Source organism: Danio rerio, chromosome 13 (genome assembly GCF_049306965.1).
Source record: "Danio rerio strain Tuebingen ecotype United States chromosome 13, GRCz12tu, whole genome shotgun sequence".
Lineage (NCBI taxonomy): Eukaryota > Metazoa > Chordata > Actinopteri > Cypriniformes > Danionidae > Danio > Danio rerio.
Window position 1 is genome coordinate 12,991,807 of NC_133188.1, and position 20,944 is coordinate 13,012,750.

The 20,944-nt window shown below is 36.6% G+C and overlaps 1 protein-coding gene and 1 long non-coding RNA gene across 4 annotated transcripts; one reads left to right on the forward strand and one right to left on the reverse strand.

Annotated features, from left to right (window-relative positions):
* Positions 1 to 75: 75 nt before the first annotated feature.
* Positions 76 to 1,011, forward strand: LOC141377152 (uncharacterized). Its single transcript, XR_012389202.1, has 2 exons — positions 76 to 248; positions 522 to 1,011. It is a non-coding gene; the product is annotated as an uncharacterized lncRNA (long non-coding RNA).
* Positions 319 to 19,170, reverse strand: lrit3b (leucine-rich repeat, immunoglobulin-like and transmembrane domains 3b). Of its 3 annotated transcripts, XM_073919160.1 has the most exons (11): positions 18,920 to 19,170; positions 15,095 to 15,549; positions 14,912 to 14,971; positions 10,467 to 10,772; positions 8,242 to 8,304; positions 7,638 to 8,061; positions 7,433 to 7,533; positions 5,665 to 5,807; positions 5,415 to 5,579; positions 5,192 to 5,299; positions 319 to 935 (listed from the first exon to the last, which is right to left on the reverse strand). In XM_073919160.1, the coding sequence occupies exons 1-8, from the start codon at positions 19,126 to 19,128 to the stop codon at positions 5,746 to 5,748; spliced, it is 1,680 nt and encodes a 559-aa protein (XP_073775261.1). In that variant the 5' UTR covers positions 19,129 to 19,170; the 3' UTR covers positions 319 to 935; positions 5,192 to 5,299; positions 5,415 to 5,579; positions 5,665 to 5,745.
* Between the last annotated feature and the right edge of the window lie 1,774 nt (positions 19,171 to 20,944).

Here is a 20,944-nt window from a genome sequence, read left to right on the forward strand (position 1 = left end):
GCCCTTCGGTTAAACATAAATCCAAATATGTTAATCAGCAGTCAAAGAAGAATGATTGCAAACAAGCATCCGAGAGAGAGAGAGAGAGAGAGAGAGAAAGATGTGGGGGAGGGAGGAATAGAAAAGCTGAGTGTAAACGGAAAGAGTTATTATGAGGAGAGGAAGGGGCTTATGGAAGTGGACTGGGGAATGTAAAGGTTAAGTGGTTAAACAAATGATGTCCGGCATTTGTCTACATGAGTTGTACTGTAAGTGATCCTTTCATTACAACATCTAACATTTTAGGAGACAAGTCTTGTGACATTTTCTTTAGTTTTTGTACGATGAGCCAGAACACTCCTGTGCTTTGAAACACTCCTATGCTTTAAATGTTTGTTTATATAACTGCTGTTTTCATTTACAGCACATGTTTTTTTTTTGGGATTGATATTTAATATATCTTGTTTAAAAACACATTGATGAACAGCAACTATGCTAATTGTCTTCTTTGTTCTCTACTTCCACCATTGATATGATGCAAGTCCTGTGAAGAGATGATTCCAACTATAGAGAACTTCTAGAGGTCTCCATAATCCTGGACCAGGCCATATCCAGAGCAGATGCTGTGGTGGTCATGAAGGAGCGGAGAGCATGAGACTGATTCCTGAAAGACCTAGTGTGGGCCAGCTTGAACATATGCCGGTGACCTACTCACACCTGCAGCTTCTTCACGATGGTTGTTCAGCGTTCTCCAGCTTCCTATGCCTTGACTGCAGCTCTGTAAAAGAAGTTTGTGAAGAAATGGTTGTGCCCAACTGAGCCTTTTTTCTTTCAAGATGTTTCCTTGACTTTCATCAATTGGTGTAGTTTGTTCCTCGCCACTGTCGCAACTGGCTTGTTTGGTTTTGGACCTGGGGAGCTGCGCAACGATGGATTTGCTCATCAGTGTTTGGACTCTGTAAATTGCATTGTAAAAGTGTTGCATTGTAAAAGCGATATAGAAATAAAGATGAATTGAACATTGTGATCAAGCACAGAATCATTGATCATTTCCTAACAAGGCCACATATTAAGGTCTGGGGTTACATGATAAGCAAACAATCCATGTTTGTACGAAGTGTTTTGTGAGTAAAATAGAGGCATGATTTCCCCCTTCCCCACCAGCTTGCAATCACATTGTACTTATCTTTCCGTAATTACGATGCAGTTGTTTAGAAGAAAACGGGAAGAGAAGTGCTCTCGCTCAGTGCAATGGAGCACACTTCTTTTGTTATATCGTGGAGGATTATTTTGAGTCATTTGGTATGCAGTGACACACGGCTGAATATTTCACTGAACAGATCCACCGCTTTTGTTACTCATAAATTCATAAATTCAAAATAAAGTCATCATGTATTAAAGATCTATCTTTTTAGTAAACCATACACACAATGCATCACATAAGTGTTGGATGCATGAGTGTGCTCCATGCAGGTGAGTGAAATTGACAAACAACCAGTGGGAGACTTTCTGTTTTAATACACCAGGGACTTTGTTAGAAATACTTATCTGTTTAATATGTTTGTTTTTATGTTTGTTTACGAGTACTAATTTCATTTACAGCACTACATTTTCGCATTGACATTTAATGTCTAATTCAATTACATTATAAACAGCAGCTATGCTAATAATTTTCTTTGTTCGCTATTTCCACCAAGGGGATGTCCATCCTGAGGCCTCTACACTCTCAGAAAAAAGGTACACAGTGGTACAAATACTGTTCCTTGAGCAAGAGTTTTGTACCTTTGTAAAAATTGTACCTTTTATGGTACAGAAAAGACCTTTTATGGTACTGTTGTGTGCCTTTTATGGTACAACTGAAATGAAGGTACACAATTGTTCTCATTTAAAAGGTAGGAAGAGAAGAACTCCTTCTTTATTACAATATCTATGAAAATAAATATGAATGGAAAAAGGCAAAGTGATTTTATAAATGAAAACATGAATAAAACATGAAAATTTAAAAGTATATAATGAAACTTATAAGCACTAATTATTAAGTTCTATATAATACAACAACTAGTAAAACATACAACCATAGGTATTGTGAATTAAACATTTAAGTATTTTTGACACTGTTAAGGTACAAAATGTCTTGTCACTGTAGTGGTACCTTCATAGATCAGATTTGTACCTTTGAAGAAGGTACTATATTGTTATCTGCGGGTTTTAAAGGTCCAGAACGTAATTTTAAGGCTTGGTTGTGATTATAAGATGCAAAGCAATGTGTGCTCATGTTCCACTCGAAGGAAATCGCGTTATTTTGTCATATATCTCATTTTGATTATACACAGCTACTCAGCTAACATGAAAACGACTGTCAAATTTCTTAGCTCCTCTGAAAGGCCCGCCCTTAAGTGACTCCGATTGGTCATCGTCATAATGTGCTGCTATTCGAGGATCGGCTCCACATCACGCCCGTAAAAGCACGCGCTTTTCTGCTGTGTAAACCTCAGTCAACCTTCTGCCTGATCACTAAAATAAAATCTGACAAGTGTCTGTAACGAGTGAAAATGGGGTACGGCTCCTTTAAGAGATCTCGTCTTTGTGTGTGTCTGTGTTTGTGTGTGTGAATGTTGTCTGCGTCTATGTGTGTGTGTGTGTCTGTGTGTGTGTGAGTTAATGTGTAAACTTTCTGTAACAAGCGCATATGCAAGGGAGTTTTTTTTCTTTTTCTCTAATGCTCGGATTAAGTTATTTTTTGTACTATATCAGTCACAAAAGAATAAAGCACAAGATGTGGGATGAGATCTGTGTGAGCCTTGATTTTATATTCTGCTGCTACCACGAGTCAGGTAAGCTAACCTGTATTTTTTTTAACTCTATGCGTTACACGAAGTTTTTCATAAATATCCGGAATATGCAGGTGTAAGTAATATGAATCATCCACATATCTTTTGCGACTTCATCATCTGAGATGTGAAACGCATGAAAAAGGTGCCTGAACACAATCAATGCAGTCGCGCGTGCACACACATAAGAGACACGAACACGCTGGTGGAGTGTGTGTTTGTGTGTTTACAGCAGTTAGACTGAAAAATATGAATTTGTAGCTCAATTATTTGCCCACAAAGCAGCATTTTGCATTGTTTACATTGTTGCTACAGCATACCTTTAACGCTAGACACTGTACATGTCATGTTCAATTTTAACAAATAAAAACACTTACAGGTTGTAGTTCACAGCTTCTGCTTTGAGGAGATTTTAACCGAATCCAGCACTGAACTGGGAGAGATTCTGGAAGCTGTTTTGTCAAATCATGCTTGCTGTGTATTTTATAATTCTCTGGAACATAATTAATATTGAACTGTAGGCACTTCTGTCTTTGTGTCGTGTCCTTTGGAAGCCCAAATATAGAAGCAGACGAAGCTCTGTGGAAACTTCAATGTTTGGACGCATTTTTAGCTTCATCTCTGCTATAACATTACAGCGCCTCTGGCCACGGCCCTTACCTGTGCAGTTTGTATGCGCAGTAAAGGAACCTTTGTGATCTCACAGGGGGCGGAAGTATTTTTTGTAGTGCCCAAAATTCGTTTATTGTAGGCTTTGCTAAGCTAACTCTGTAAAAACCAAGGTCTCTCTTTGCATTGAACTTGTTGTTGTTGTTGTTTATGTTCACATAGCTACATTACACATCAACTAAAGTTTAAAATATGACATCATAGTGGACCACCCCTTTAAAAACCAAAGGTACGTTTTGGATTTCCATTATACAAATCATGTCCTTAAGGTACAAACTGCACTGGTAAAAATTAGTTTCTTTGGTACTATTCTGTTCCATAAAAAGGTACTGCCCCAGTGACAAGGGTTTGAACCCTCTTTGGTACAACATTGTACTATTTCTTCTAAGAGTGTAGATTGTGCAATGCCATTGATGGGATCCAAGACTTGTGAAAAGATGCCAACTATCGAAGACTTTGAGTAAAACACAAATACACTACATTGAACATATACACGTAGACATCACCCATTCACTGTGTAACTGCAGGTTATGTTTATATATAATAACTTTAATTAACTAGTAACTAATAACTTTTTTTACAGTTAAAGTTATTAATAACTAATAAAGTTAAGGCAATAACCATAACTTTTCTGATTTTGATTGAAATGCAGTAATGTGCACGTTTTGTAAAGTTGCTTTGAAACAATAATTATTGTGAAAATCGCATTTAAAATAAACTTGAATTGAATGTATTTAGAGGTTTGAGAGGTCGCAGCTGTAGTGTGGATTGCATCGTTGATAAATTATCACAGTTCCTGTTCATTGGCAAGATATATCCACAGGGACGCAGTGCGGTGGCGCAGGGGGTAGCGCTGTCACCTCACAGCAAATTCGCTAAATTGAGCCTTGGCTGGGCCTGTTGGCATTTCTGTGTTAAGTTTGGGGTGGGTTGGTGTAGGTTTCCACTCTGGTTTCTCTCACAAGTCCAAAGACATGCTCTATAAGTCAATTAAATAAAGTAAATTGGCCATGGTGTTTGTGTGAAAGAGAGTTTATGGGTGTTTCCCAGTGATGGGTCGCAGCTGAAAGTACATCAGCAGTGTAAAACATATGCTGGATAAGTTGTCTGTTCATTTCTCTGTGGTGACCCCAGATTTATAACAGGACTAAGCAGAAAAGAAGATAATTGAATGAATGCAATCTATAAGGAATGGTCTCTTAAAAGTGACATTACATCTTAAGTTTTGTGCTCAAACATTGCACACACACACTACATTTATTCCACACTAGAGCCCAACCGAACCATACTCTGGCCCACCTCCTCCAGAAAGGCCAGTGCCGGTCAAACGCGCTCAGGTATATTTTGGATAGCCTAGAGTGAGTACACCCTGAGTGACATTCCCAAGACTCAAAATTTGTTTCTAGACCACTGGGACAGTCAGTATATGTCTGAAACAGAAAGGCTTGAATGTTGCTCCTGTTTAGCAGTGTTGACAATTTACCAACAGTTGTCCGAGGAGGAAGACTATTGTTGGATGCTCAATGCTCAAACAAAAAAGGACAACAAAAGCCATCCTCTCTGGTCTACGCCAGCAGAAAGTGTAACACAAATGTAATACAATACACAGATCAGACCACTGTTGTGCAGTATATGTGGCCACAGACCAGTCAGAGTGTCTATGATGACCGATATGTCGTGAGCTCACAGCTGTGTTCGTGTGCACTGTTTACCTGGGGGAAGTGATGGCACATGGATGCACTGTATGATGACAACAAGCTGGTGGAGGCCGAGTGTGTGATTGTCTGGTCAATGTTCGAAAGCTCTGGATCTGTTTTTTCCTGTGGACATAAGCATAACATATGTTAACTAACGAAACATAATTCCAGTCCAGGTATACAGGTCATGATAATGATGTTCTTAGGCGGAAGTGGGTCTTTTAGCAGGGTAACGTACCCTGCATCTTTAAAGAACATGATGAAGATTTCAAGGTATTGATCTGGCAGCCAAATTTAGGCTCCACCTTGGAACCTAACAGACCTAAAAGATCTCCAGTTGTTGGCTTGGAGTCAAAGGAAACCTTCAAAGGTCTGGTAGAGTCCATGTCTTCATGGGTTGGCACTGTTGGCAGCACAAGTTTACTCAAGTTACATTCATTAAAGGGTTAAATTACTCAAAATGAAACATTCTGTAATTAAATACTCACCCTTTTTTCCAAATCCTGAAACCTTCAATTATCAGTGGAACCTCCATGTCCTCCAGCAAGAGTCATGGAACTTTCAAATCCTCAAAACATAGTGTTATACATGACGGGATTTACAGTCAGCATAATGAAAGACTGGAAAGATTCTATTCACATATAGCAAGAGGAGTGTTTTGAGCCCTTTAGAATTGAGGTGCCCACACTTTATACTTTGAAGCTGCGATCAGGGCCAACTAAACAGAGGGATGTAGGTACAAGCAGCAGACATTGCATTATTTCAAACAATGTTATATTACATTTACATCTTTAAAAATCTAGTTAACTAATATTGTCTGCCATGGAAAATATTATTTATTAAAAAAAACTTGCATGGCATCACGATATATAGAATCCACAAATAACTAGTCCTAAAACCTGTCATCTCTTACTGCTCATCTCTACTGAATCTCAGTTCAATGTAAGCTCCGAAAAGTGGACACTAGAATAATTATGCTTTGATCCTTTCAGCCAGATGTTAGTGTGATGACAATCTCGTGTGAGTTTGAGGGTCCTTTTAAACCATCACCCCTTCCAATCACCAAATCTGTTTTATTTCCTTATCTTTTAAGAGTAGGTAATTACTTTGCGACCTCGATAAAAGCACTTTCTATATTACAAAAAGTGTACATCTGCCACCTACCAGTGCCAGTTTGATTTACAAATCTTCTCCTGTGTGGAGTCATGGGATAGAAAAGTGTAGATCAGATGCACATCTACTATTTTTGTCAATTCTTTTGAAGACTATAAATTCAGACATACCCTATGATTTTAGGCAGTATTGGGGAGTTTTGGGCTGTTGGGCTTATAATTCTCAGTACAAGATACTATTTGACTAAACTGAATAATAAAATCAGTTATTTAATCTTTACTGGAGGGAGGCGATTTAAATATGAAAGAGTTAGCTTGGTTATCATTGACATAATAGTTATTATATCACAAAACCTTTTTGTCATCAATGGTGAGGTGACGTCTGTATCTGACAGAATCAATGATCTCATGAAGATGGGAGGCTGTTCCAGCTATTATGATTAATAATCTCTCCCAGAATTTCACAACTTTATTATGCAACTCAACATAAACATCATTTCAGAAGAAATGATGTTAGCAAAATTGTCATGAGGCCAAATTGTTAATCAACAGAGCAGCAACACGGTAAGCTCACTAAGATCTATCAAGTATCTGGATGATCATCAGCCTCATATTATTAAAATGCCTTTTGTGAGATGCTTTCAAGGTATCTTATTTATAAAATAAAGACAGGAAACAATTGAGGTAAGACCTTTATCTGGGAGAATCAATGATCTCACAAATATTGTTTCAAGTGTTAAGATAAACAACTTCTCACTAAATTCAATTTCATTACTTTATTATCATTACTTTAAAATGTAATTGTCATTTCAGAAGAAACTAGGCAAGCAATCCACAGATCAACCCTGCAGCAAAAACAGCTGGTTAGGGAAGTTTTGACATGAGTGCTGGTTTAAGCTAATTCTTTGCTGGTCATGGCTGCTGGTTTAAGATGGTCTTAACCAGCTCAAAACCCCCATGTGTCAAAACCTACCTAACCAGCTTATTCAGTTGTTGTTTTATAGCCTTTATGATCATTAAACACACGTTATAAAAAATTAGGCCCTATTTAGTTATATATGGACGAGACCATCATATACAGTAATTGTAATATTACTAGATTTTCTTTTATTATGGTACTAATATGAAAAGGGGCAAAACATACCGTTCAAAAACGTTCTGTACTGTACGCTGCTTTTGTCGTGTAGCTTCTTTAGCTCAGAGGTGCCATCTTGTGATCGTTGCTGAGTACTACATTTAAGAAACCTGATGAAATGAACACAAGATTTACCTTCATTCAGGTAAAAAAGTAACTTCCTAAACAAAACATGTTGTAATTTGACGGGTCAGGTTGGAATTAATATCAATACAAGAGGTGTTTGTCAGCGTGAGAGTGAAGGAGTGAATCATCAGAAGCAGTCAGAAAGTGTCTGTGGGACAGCTTCTGTACAGCTGTCCTGTCCCTTTTCATTTTGTCTCTGCCAGCTTTGGGGGTTTTCAGGACTCTCTTTGGAGAAGAAAGTGAACCGGTCATATTTCCAGGCATCATCGCTTTAGATTTCTGCTTGGGTTTCGTCCGTTTAGAGTCTGATTTTGTGGCAGTTTGCTGTTGGTCGGAGTTTTTGAAGTCTGTATATTCGGCCATTACCCCGACCACATTCAGACTGACGACAGCCTCTGAAATGCCTGCCATGTTTTGCGCTCTGCACCGATACTCTCCTGCATCACTATAGGAGATCCCGTTTAGACTGACCACAGACCATCGGACCCCCACACGAGGAGACTCTTGCACATCTGCAGAGATGTGTGTAATCATTAAAGCAGATGAAGAAAGGTCAGACACACTTACATGACAATTTACTAGCTTAACTAGTAAAACATTTGCACCAGTGTGCTTTGTAAAATATTAAGCACAAAGGTTTAAATTAAGTATGCAATAACTACATGTGTGACAAAAGTCTTATTTTAACTTACAGCCAAAAAGCTTTTTGGGAAATCTTTCAGTATCCAGGCTGCTTTGTGTCTGCTTACAACAACCTTGAAACATATGTAAGTATATTTTATTGGAAACAAAATATCTGACATTTTCCACTGAAGTTGCAGGGGTTTAGATAGCATATTTGTCATTTAAATAAATTACACACAATAACTTATGTTTGCAACTTAATAACACAATTTTTTGATATCTATATAGGTTCACAGTGCATTAATAAAACTTTATTGTTAGTTAGTAATGAATGAAAGCTTGCTTTGAAAAATAATGTTTCAAATGTTCGTAAAAACAAAACAAATTGAATAAAATATGAAAAATATATCTAATTACTTAAAGAATGTAATTAAAATAAATGTTTACACTTGAATTACACAATGTACATTTGAGAAACAGACAAATTGTGGGTCAGTGTTAGTTTTACTATTATATTTATTTTAACCCTTCTGTGTTGTTTCAAACTGACTACTTTTGTTACGTTCATTTCTGTTTTTGCCTCACTGATTTCATTTACAATAACATTTAATGATTGTAATGCCATGACACCATATTATTATTAAAATTATATGGTGTCATGGCTTTGCAATCCAAAAATGTCCTCATAATGGATGTCAATGGAGCAAAAACAGCCACAAACATAAGGAAAGGATAGTAAACTTTTAAAGAGGAGCTGTTGAGAGTGTTCTCACGAATGGCATCTCTCTTTTGGTATGAAAATAGCAGCGTATCTGACAAGAACACCATTAAGAAGATAATAAAGTCAGCTGTAAGGTCTGTTGAAGTCAAAATGACACCTTTCTAGGAAATGTATCAGCAACACTGTCTGTCTAGGGCAAACAGCATTTTAAGGGATCTAACCCAGCCTGGGCATTTGGTCTGCTCAAGCTCATGTCATCAGACAGGCGTTACAGAAGCCTGAGGAGCAAATCGGCGATATTCGTTAGTCTTTTGAATAATACCGTATATTAACTACCGTATATTACTATTGAATAGCTAGTATGGAATAATAAATCAATAAATAGTTAAATTAGCACAAAATGTTAATATTATAACTATTAGGCAAACTCTGCAATAGTTATTTAGGAATTAATTTATTCCGTTTTGTGATTTTTTTTAAATTGGGTTATATATATATATATATATATATATATATATATATATATATATATATATATATATATATATATATATATATAACCCAATTTAAAAAAATAACAAAAGGGAATATATATATATATATATATATATATATATATATATATATATATATATATATATATATATATATATATATATATTTTCCCTTTTGTTATTTTTTTAAATTGGGTTTTATATATATATATATATATATATATATATATATATATATATATATATATATATATATATATATATATATATATATATATATATATATATATATATATATATATATATATATATAACCCAATTTAAAAAAATAACAAAAGGGAATATATATATATATATATATATATATATATATATATATATATATATATATATATATATATATATATATATATATATATATATATATAGTGTTTGATGTTTTTTTATGTTCTTGTTGGGTCTGATGCAACTTAATTTCGTTCTGCATTAGAATTTATTGTGATGTTTTTAATGACAAAAATAAAGGAAACTGAAACTAAACTGAAAGTGTAAATTTGCCCTAAGTGTAATAAGTTTGAGTTTTTGGAAACAAATATGTGCAAAAACAATATGTCACCCAAAATCATTCCATTAGCTAAAAAACATTTGTGGCCAAATTAAGACTCAAAATCACGTCATAGTGGATGAAAACATCCCCAACAGCACATACAGGTTAAGTATTGCTAAATGTTAGTAAAATACCATTGCGTAGCATTTTGAATTATTAATTTGAATTATTTAACTCATTAATTATATTTTTTGTCATGTGATTTAGCAATTTTTACGTATATTTTTTTACAATTAAATAACATATTTATTTAAGTAGCTTTATTTAAATTGCTAACACAATATTTATTTAAGGTAAGTTTATGTTTTTCATATTTAAATTTGATTTATTTCAGCTTTATTTCATCTAATCAAAATATTTTTAATACTTTTAAAATTTTAGTTAAACATTTTTCATTTTTATAACATTTGAGCTGACAATAACAACACTGACATCTATAAAAATACACCAGACTAGCATTTAAGATGATACCTTGATTATAAAGGTTGCGTTTGGCAGATTTGATCCACATGAGTGCTGGCGTCGGGTGTCCTGTGGCCTCACAGCGGAGCAGGACAGTGCTGCCCAGCAGAGCGGTGATCTTTGTGGCAGACGTCACCACATACGGCCTGCGGCATCGGCTGAGCTCTACACTCTGAAAGGGAACTCCAGCCAGATCCAAAGGTTCACTACATGTCAGGAAGCGGTCCAGCAGGACCAGAGAGCTTTCTGGGCCTCGACTAATGTCAAGCAAGGTGGAAAGCCGACAATCGCAGACCCAGGGATTGTCTTGAAGACCTGTGAAATGAGTGACAAAAGGAATGAAAAAAGGAAATTGTATTGGTTTCAATGGAAACTCTATTGATCTTTTTGCCTCTCTACTGGTCTTTTTTTTTAAGTAAAATCAATACATTATAATAGAATGTGTCCCAAAACACATTAGAATCACATATCAAATGTTGTTTTAGTTATAATGTTGATAGTTATAATTTGAAGGTTTGTAATAATTTTATTAAACTTGTTTTAAAAAAGTAAAAACAAGTATTTTTAAATGTTTTTATTAGCCTAGTACAGGGGTGGCTAACCCTGTTCCTGGGGAGCCACCTTCCTGCAGATTTCAGTTGCTTCCCGTATCAAACACACCTGAACCAATTAATTAGGACCTGAACACCACGTGATAATTACAGGCAGGTGTGTTTGATATGGGTTGCAACTGAAATATGCAGGAAGGTGGCTCTCCAGGAACAGCAGGGTTCAAAGCTAAGGAATTTTTCTACTGGCCCGATTGGACCAGTGGTTCAGATTTTTACTTGCCCTGCCAATATTTTCACTGGCCCAACCAAAAAAAAAAAAAATGAATAGCTATTGCTTAACCACAAATTTAAAAAAAATGTTTGTGAATCTACAATCTAAATAATTTAAAAATGATAAAACTGTACAAAACATCACTTCTTTTTTTCTTTTTTTCTTTTTTTGGTGTAACCTCGCAATGTCAGCTTTAAAGAAGTTAAAAACAAACGTTTTCTTTTTGCATCATCATTTAATGTTGCCGTCCCTTCGCTGCACTGGCTGTTATGGAAAAAAAAATAACGTGCTCACAACATCCAATAAGATAAGAGAAACCAAAAAGTAATATAGTGCTTACGACATCACAGAGAAGGTAGCATTTAAAGGCTTAAAAACCCAAACTGTTTCTCGATTCTGAGACTGTATTTGCAGGCAATTGACAAATAGTCGCAGACAAACTAAACTTTAGTGATGTAACCCACTCACTCTGCGGGGTTACAGTGATAAGGCAGCACTGCCAATCGGGTCAGTAATGATCCTGTCTACTGTCCCGAGCATCTCACATGCTGGCCCTGGGCCATCGGGCAGTCCTTATTGTTGAGCTCTGCACAGGGTTGGCCACCCCTGGCCTAGTACTTGCAGTGGAAACCATGAAAATGGTTTCTAATATTTGTTTTAGCAGGGACGGCAAGAAACATTTGCTGGTTATTGCAGTAAGCTACCAATATTATTAATTGTCACTTTTTTTTATACTTTTATTACAAAATAAACATGTATATTAGGTGCATTTCCATTAAGTCTTATGGGTAGATGACAATTAATATAATTGTAAACCTAGTAATCAACAGTAAATAAAATAGACTAAGCATAATGGAGACAGGATTGCAGTAATGAATAAGCAATTAATTTATAAATGTCCTAGCAGTGTTGCAGTTACTCTGATATTAGTGGAACCACTGGCTCGCATGGTTCAGGATTGGTTGAGCTACGCATCGATGAATTTGCTCTTCAGTGTTTGAACTCTCAGTAATAATTAAATCACACTGAACTGAGCTAAACTGAACTGTACCGAACTTAAACACTAAAAACTGAACTACACTGTTCCAGTTACTATGACCATTTATGTGAAGCTGCTTTGACACAATCTACATTGTAAAAGCGCTATACAAATAAAGCTGAATTGAATTGAATTGAATAGTGGAACAGCCGATTAGTCACATGCGTTTAATCTTCATTTGCTACAATATATTCAGCAAAGGTGTTTCCATTCAAGATAGTTTGCCCAAAACAGAACTTTCTGTAATCTTTTATTCATATTCACTTTCCTTTGGCTTAATCCCTGTTTTATCAGCGGTCGCCGCAGAGAATGAACCTCCAATTATTCATTCATTCATTAATTTTTCTTCAGCTTAGTCTCTGATTTATCAGAGATCGCCACAACATAATAAACCAACAACTATTTCAGTATATGTTATACGCAGCGTATACCCTTCCAGCTGCAACCCAGTACTGTAAAACACCCATACACTCTCACATTCACACACATACTCAAATACATACAGCCAATTTGATTCATACAATTTACCTATAGCACATGTCTACATGTGGGGGAAACTGGAGCACCCAGAGAAAACCCACGCCACACAGGGAGAAGATGCAAACTCCACACAGAAATGCCAACTGGCCCAGTCAGTACTCCAACCACTGACCTTCTTGCTGTGAGGCAACAGTGCTAACTACTGAGCCACGGTACCGCCCTAAACCTCCAATTACTATGACCTATTTTGTAGGCCGTCCAGCCACAACCCAGCACTGAAAGTGCACTAACTTAATACAACAATTAATTATCCCAGTGCTGGGAAACAACCATACACTCAATTACACACACTCATACACTACGGCCAGTTTAGTTTATCCAATTCACCTATATTGACTGTGGGGTAAACGGAAGCACCAGAGGAAACCCACACAAACACGGGATCAAAATGCAAACTCCACACAGTGACCTTCTTGCTAAGAGGCGTTAGCACTAACTAGAGCTTGTTACGTAACTAGTGCTAACCTATGAGTTTATTTTCTCTGTTAAACACAAATAAAGATATTTTGAAATAGACTGGAAAATAAAAGCCTATGACCTCCATTCCCTAATATGAAAACAAATGGCTAGCTATATTCAACATGCTTCAAAAAATATGTTTGTTTTCAAAAAGAAAAGTCAACTCATAAACGATTAGAACCATTTGAGGGTGAGCGAATGTCAAGTACAATTGTGTTGGTGCAAACTTTGCATTTACTGTGAGTAGTATTACTTGCATTTAACTCTTTTCATTCAAGTCAAAGGCCATCTAAAGGGTAAACATGTTTATTTTTAATTCTTTTTTTTTTCTATTTCATAAGTTGTCACACCAGAATGAACTGGCCAAGCTGACACTAAAACCAGTAACTTTCTTGCTGTGATGCAAGTGAGCCACCGTGCCGCCTTGTTATTTTTCAGTACAAGTGTTTTCGTTTTTAATTTGGCATTTCTATCATTGTTTTTTTTTCTAATGTGAAACTTGAATTGCACTTTAAAACAAAGATGGAAACAGCTATTTAGTCTTCAGAGGTGTTTGCAGATTACATAAGCACGGCGAATCAAAGTAGGCTTTGGTTTCCACTGTAGGAACGCAGTGAGCCATCAAAAGACTGAAGACTCTCAGATCACACTGATATCACGCATGTGTTTGTGTAAACCAGTCAGGATGGGTAAGTATTTCATTACCATGAGATATTAATGACTTGATGGTGTCACTGACGTTGGTAGTGTCTATGTTTGCCTGTGTGCTGAACAGTTTGGCTGCTATAGTTGTTTAAAGGCCAGTCAGGGAATGCTACTGGATTACTGTAAGACATTTTTCCATTTGTTAAATTAAAATCATTTAATTAGTTTTATAATTATTATGCGTGGCAGTTGTTGGGGCAGTCTGAATACAACAGTCCCAACATTCTAAATACAATGGCCAACTAGTTTTTTAGTGTTTTGCTGTTTGCCTGTGGGTTATGAATTGACTAAGAAATATTTTTAATTATATTCATAACACTATTCTAAGTAACTTTTGAGTTTTTAATTTTAATTCTAACTTTTGGATTAAAAGTCGACCAGTTGAAGGATTACAGATGCAGTCCCAGCAGACACAATGTCATAAGACGCAAATATCAGGTTAGATTTACCGTAGGTCACCTAAGGACATTGTTATTTTGACATCCAATAACGACGTGAAATTATGTTCATATTCGGTTGACCAAAATCCAAGGTCGAGCCAACATCTTATGCCAACATCTTATCGACACATTGATGTAAAATACTGACATTTGTTCATCAGGTATGGCAACCAAAACTCAACATCTGATAGGTGTCATAGTACCGTTCACACAACGCCAAGTTGTAACATCATTAGACGTTGATATTTGGAAAAGTAACCAAAATGCAACATCTGTCCAACGTTAGACACTGAAATCGGCCTGACGATGGGTTCAGACGTCAACCTGATTTTTATTTCCAAACAAAATGCAATGTCCCACCACATTGGGGTAAAAAAATCAATCTGACGTCATGTATGACATCCTGTGCATGCTGGGGTCCGTCACCTGTTCATTATGTTCAGACTCACCAAATACTTCCTGGCAAAATAAGTGTGTTGGATGCAAACTCTCAGCAGAACTTTGGCCGTCTAGAAACAGAATTGAACAAACCCTTAGTCTACAACATTTGAGGTTTCTCTGTTTCCATGGAGGCAGTATGGGTGCTAATTCAGGGCCAGGGTGTAGTTTAAAACGGGATGTGAATGTTTTACCTAAAACAAAGGATCGCTGGGTTTGATTGCTGTCACTAAACAGCCAGAGAGCCGTCAGGTCATTGGCCAGAGTGCTCAGCCTGTTGCTCGAGAGATCCAGGTAAGTCACATTTCTAAGGTAGCGGACAGCCAGGAGTGGTATTCGTGCCAGGCGGTTATTGTGCAGTCCAAGAGTTCGCAGACGGGGCATATCCCTGAGCCCTTCCCAGGGAAAGGTGGACAGCAGGTTCCCGTCCAGTCGTAACTCATGTAGGGAGGACAGGTTTGTGAAACTTCTTGGGTGCAGGACGGAGATGGAGTTATATGTAAGCCACAAATAAAGCAGCTCTGGCATGGCTGAGAAAGCTCCTCTAAATATCCTGGAAACAGAGGTGCGCTCCAGACGAAACTTCACCGTGTCATTTGGCAAATCTATTGGAATGGCAGTCAAGGCTGGGTTCTTGCAGAGCACAGTTCTGTGAAAAACACAAATATAATTAAAAGTTGAATAATAATCCTAAATTCTAAGTGAAAATGAAATTGTAATGCTAAATCTTTCCGACCTGTGTGCAGCTTACCATGCCAAATATATTTATAGAGCTCTTATTCATAATCCCTGTACAATATATAAATAAATATAAAAATAAAATTAAAAAATTAATAGATTTGCAGCTAACAGGTTTTCATAGCTGTAAGCTGTTGATAATAATACCTTGATATAGGTATGTAAATCCAATAATTTATTATACACTAAAATATAACCGATAATTAACACTTTCCGTATTTCATAATTAACTTTTTTTTCTGTGTATTTACAGTTGTGAATTTTATTATGTGATGTTGATCTCTGCTCTGTCAACTTTTGATGATGAAAATTTGCAATTTTCTATGGAATTTATTAAAGTGACTATTACTAGTTCTAGTGGAAACAATTTAATTTAAAACAATTTATTGTATAATAAATAATCTATAGAAAACTAAGTCTTTAAAAAAACAAAAAGAAAAAACTGGCAGCTTATTACCAGTTTATAACCATATAATACATCACATTAAATAATTTAAAATGTCAATAAAAGCACATTTTTCAAACTTTTCAACGTCAAAAATTATGTAAATCAAGGTCCCACCGTGCAATTTAAAAGCATAAATAAATAATAATATTAAATAAAACATTAATCTCTGTAATGCCTAGTTCAGACTGTGTGATTTTAGCCCCAATTTTGGCTCGCCAACAGGTTTTGAGAAGTCACCGACAAATGTCTGAAATCACAGTCAAATCGGTGCTCGTGCACTCAAGTGACAATCACACAGTGTGAACTATCAAAGACGCGATCTAAGAGAATCGCCGATAAGTCGCTGATGGCTGTTAGATATTTGGTGTGCTAAATATCTGGAACTGTCGGCGATTCAAATAATGCTGTGTGAAATAAGTTTTGACTGAAAATAACATCGGCGATCGCCTTCACTTGTGTGTGTGTGTGTGTGTGTGTGTGTGTGTGTGTGTGTGTGTGTGTGTGTGTGTGTGTGTGTGTGTGCGTGTATACCTGCAGGCCAGTGAGAGGTTGGGGGAGAAGTTAAAAGCGATCATTTTCGGCTTATTTGGACCCACGAAATGGAGGAAAAACTATAGTGGAGGTTTGACAGGAGCGCCCGTGTCTGTTTGACGTTAATTTATTATCAACTTAAGTTGAGGAGAAATGGATAATTCCCTTCAACTCCAGGTGAGCAACTTTGTACATTTTCTACCCCATTAAAGGCTTCTTTCTCATTACGTAGTTAATAACAAAAGATATACTACGTGTTTTTGGCTGTATGACGCAGTTTGGACGAAGTTGTCGGCGATTCTTCCTATTGTAAAGTCATGCAATGTGAAAGTCCCTGTCGCTGATCCATCTTGCAGTGTAAACAAAGCAGCAACAAAACACTAGCCAAGATCGGTTTTTACACTGTAAAAACTTTAATTATAAAATTGTATAATTAATTAATTGTATAAATCTTTAATTAAATTTAATTGTAAGAACTTTAAACAATCTCAAATTTATGTGCAATTTTTTTATTGAACATAAAAAAATTAAGTTGTCCTAATGAAATCCCAAGAATTGTGTTGTTTCAGCTCATTTTAAATAAGTAGTTTGAACGAGCAAGAAAAAATATTTTTTGAGTGCAACATATGGAAAATTGTAACAGTTTTTCTCCGATGGTTTGGCTCATTTCTTAAAACAGAAATTACATTCTCAAAATTGAAAGATCATTTGGCAAAACAGTGTTACAGTTTAGCACAACACTACAGCTCAGTTGCAAAAGCACATATCTCTCCAAAAACACCTGCAAAAGCTCATACTGTATCTCTCCAACACTCATGCATCAAAACTAAATTCCTTTCCCATATAAAAAGTCAGTGCCACAAAAATGGCAAATATCCTTCTCAATTGCTTTGGTTCATTTCTTGAAACAGACCGGACATTCTCAACACTCTTGGTGCTTTTGCCAAAATAATGTGGATGGTTCAGCACTACACCATGGTTCACCTGCAACAGCTCATACCTTTCCCAAAACAGTTCACTCATGTGTCATAACTAAATTTCCTTCTCATTTAAACCATCAGTGCCCCCAAAATGCTTCGTCCCTTTGGCATTGTGTAAGCACTGCAAGTCAAAATGTTTAGATGTTTTGTCACTATTAAATAAAAGTGTAAGTCCACCTTAGAGTCTTAGCCCAGTCCTTCATTGACAATGGTTACTGTACTGTTTTTGTCTAGCTTACAGAATACAATTATGTATAAAACTAAAAAAAAAAGAAATAGGATTTTAGAGTGAGAGTAGCCTCCAAGGTTTGACGTCACACATTGTACTCATACTGCCAAGGAAATGGTAACTCCTTTTTTTTAATGTAATGATCAACCACACACAAAGTAACTTCCATATATCAGAGCAAAAAGAAACTGTATAAAGCATTATAAACTGTAATATAAACACACAAACAAAAAACTAGAGTGCTATAAATAGAGCATGTCCTCGCTCTCCTAACCATCCACACGCTACAGTCTGTGTGCCACAGATTCTCATCCACATCACAGCGAATATTCTCCTTTGCGATGCAACGAGGGAAGAAACTACATGAATGTCGCAACCATCCCCTACAATAATCAATTGTTCCAAGGATTCACTTTCTGTATGGTATACATGGTATTATGGTCTTGACAAATTTTGACAATTGAACAGACTATTGTGCATGTAATGACATATACAATGAAATGACGCTGACACATTTTGGAGAGAACAACCATTAGACTGAGAATTAACAATCAGTTTAGATCAACAAGATCTATTCACTCGGAAAATGTGCTAAATGTAGGCTATCTGTACTTAATCATTTGCAAAGATGTACTTGGACATGCAATTTGATCAAATGAATGAGAAATTCAAGTCTGTTTTGAACAATTGCCAAGTGGTTTGGAGGTTTGTCCATGTTGTTTTGAGAATGTTATTTCTGTTTCAAGAAATGAGTCAAACCAATGGAGAAAACTGTAATTTACAAATATATTGTACAGTGGTCCTTAAAAAAAGATTCCAAAACAAATTCCAAAATGTTTTTTCCACAGAAAAATAATGTTGGGTTCCCTTTAAAATCAGTGAACAGTTCTTATGAGAACAATTAAGTGTGTAAAGAATGTAAATAATTTAAAAGAGAGAATCATTACTTTTACCACACACATTTTTCTATAATAGAACAGTCTCTGCTAGACTACAAGAAAACAAGACAGTTGAGGAGAAAGTGTGTGGATTGAAAAACTCAGGAGCACAGAATTGACCAGACAAAAGAGATTACAGAAAAGCCAATATGTACCTCAGTCCTTTGGTATCACTGCGACCCTGGAGCACACACGTGCACAGAGAAGGACATGCTGGACTCTGAGCACAGACCACCAAAGCCAAGCACAACGAGAGATCTGCATACAGAAGTGGGCGCATCGTTCTGCGGGGTACATGAAGAATCTCACACACTGCTGTCCCAAGAAAGAAGTGACATTCTCTGTCTGAACAGGAGTGTGACATTCCCAAACACTACTGTAGATTAGGACAAACACTAAAAGGATTAGTTCAGATTACTCTGGTGTGGGGCAGATCAACACCTAGTCAAGTGTAGTAAAGAGAAACTCACCCTAATTCTGATGCTACACAGTCGGAATGGAAATGAAATGGAAGACGGATTGAATTAAATTTAAGTACAATTATTTTCAGTATATTAAGAACAATTTGTTGCATAACATTATTTTGAAACTTGGTTTCAAAACATTTTTAATTCTAATGGTTTTCTTTTGGATCCACAGACTGTTAAATTATTAAAAGAATAAATAAATGAATTAATTAATAAACAAATAAATAAATAAATTAATTAATAAACAAACAAAAAACATGCATACATACAGGGCTTGAACAATGAAACTAAAACACCTGGGTTTAGTAGGACCTCCTTTTGCAGCCAATGTAGCATCAATTAGTCTTGGGAATCAGAAATACAAGTCCTGGACAGTGGCCAGAGGGATTTTGAGGTGGCCAGGTCACTATGTGATGCTGGTGAAGGGAAATGTTTCCTGAGTTGCTCCTTTAAAACACGCCAAAGTGACTCAATAATATTACGATCTGGTTACTGTGTAGTCCAGGGGTCACCAACCCTGTTCCTGGAGAGCTACCTTCCTGCAGAATTCAGTCCCAACCCTGATCAAACACACCTGAACCAATTAATAGTACCTAAAGCAGCACTTGATAATTACAAACAGGTGTGTTTGGTCAGGGTTGCAACTGAACAGGAAGGTAGCTCTCCAGGAACAGGGTTGGTGACCCCTGGTGTAGTCCATTGGAGATGTTCAACTTCACGTTCCATGTTCATCAAGCCATTATGTCTTGCTGTGTGCATTAGTGTATCATCATCCTGATAAACAGCACTGCCTTCATGATATAATGTTTGAACCATTGGGTGCACATGGCCCTTCAGAATGGTTTGGTAGTCCTTGGCAGTGTTATGCCCATTAGCACAAATATTGAGCCAAGGGAATGCCATGATATTGCAGCCCATCACTAATCCTCTTCCATGATCACTCAGGGCATGCAACAGTCTGGGTGGTTCACTTCTTTGGGGCTTCTCCACAACGTAACTCTCCAGGATGTGGGAAAGACAGTGAAGGTGGACTCCTCAGACAACAATATGTTTCACAATTTCCACACCCAAGATTTTCAAAACTGGCATCATTGAAACTGACATTTGGCGTTAGCACAAGTAACCAAAGGTTTGGTTATAGCAGCCTAGACATTTATATTGACCCTGTGGAGCTCAAAACTAACAGTTCTGGGGGAAACAGGAGAGTTGAGGTGCACATTTAATTTTGAGGTGAGTGTGAACAGTTTTGTTTTTGTTTTTAGGAAACAATCCAGATGAATCAGCAAGACGCCCACCAGCGATTTGTCCTTTTTTGAACTCTGATATGTCACTCATAATGTTGTGTGCATTTCAATAAAAACTGGGCTATTGCTCTGCTAATTAAACCTTTACACTTTGCCCTTACTGATAGACTGTGCAATCTATGAGAATTGACCACCAGATTTAGCCATGAAACCTAAAACACTAAAACCCTGTCCACACAAACACAGGTATTTTCAAAATTGCACTTTTTTGACACAGTTTTACTATTTGTCTAAACGAAAAAGTAGTGTCAGGTGACTGAAACAGAACCTTTCTAAAAACTCCAGCCAGGGTAAAGATTTTCCAAAACTTTGGGTACAATGTGTTCATGTGGACGATCCAACCGGAGTTTTCACCTCATGATGTCAACATGCTCACTGTTTTCTTCTTTCTGATCGGCCAACACTTCTT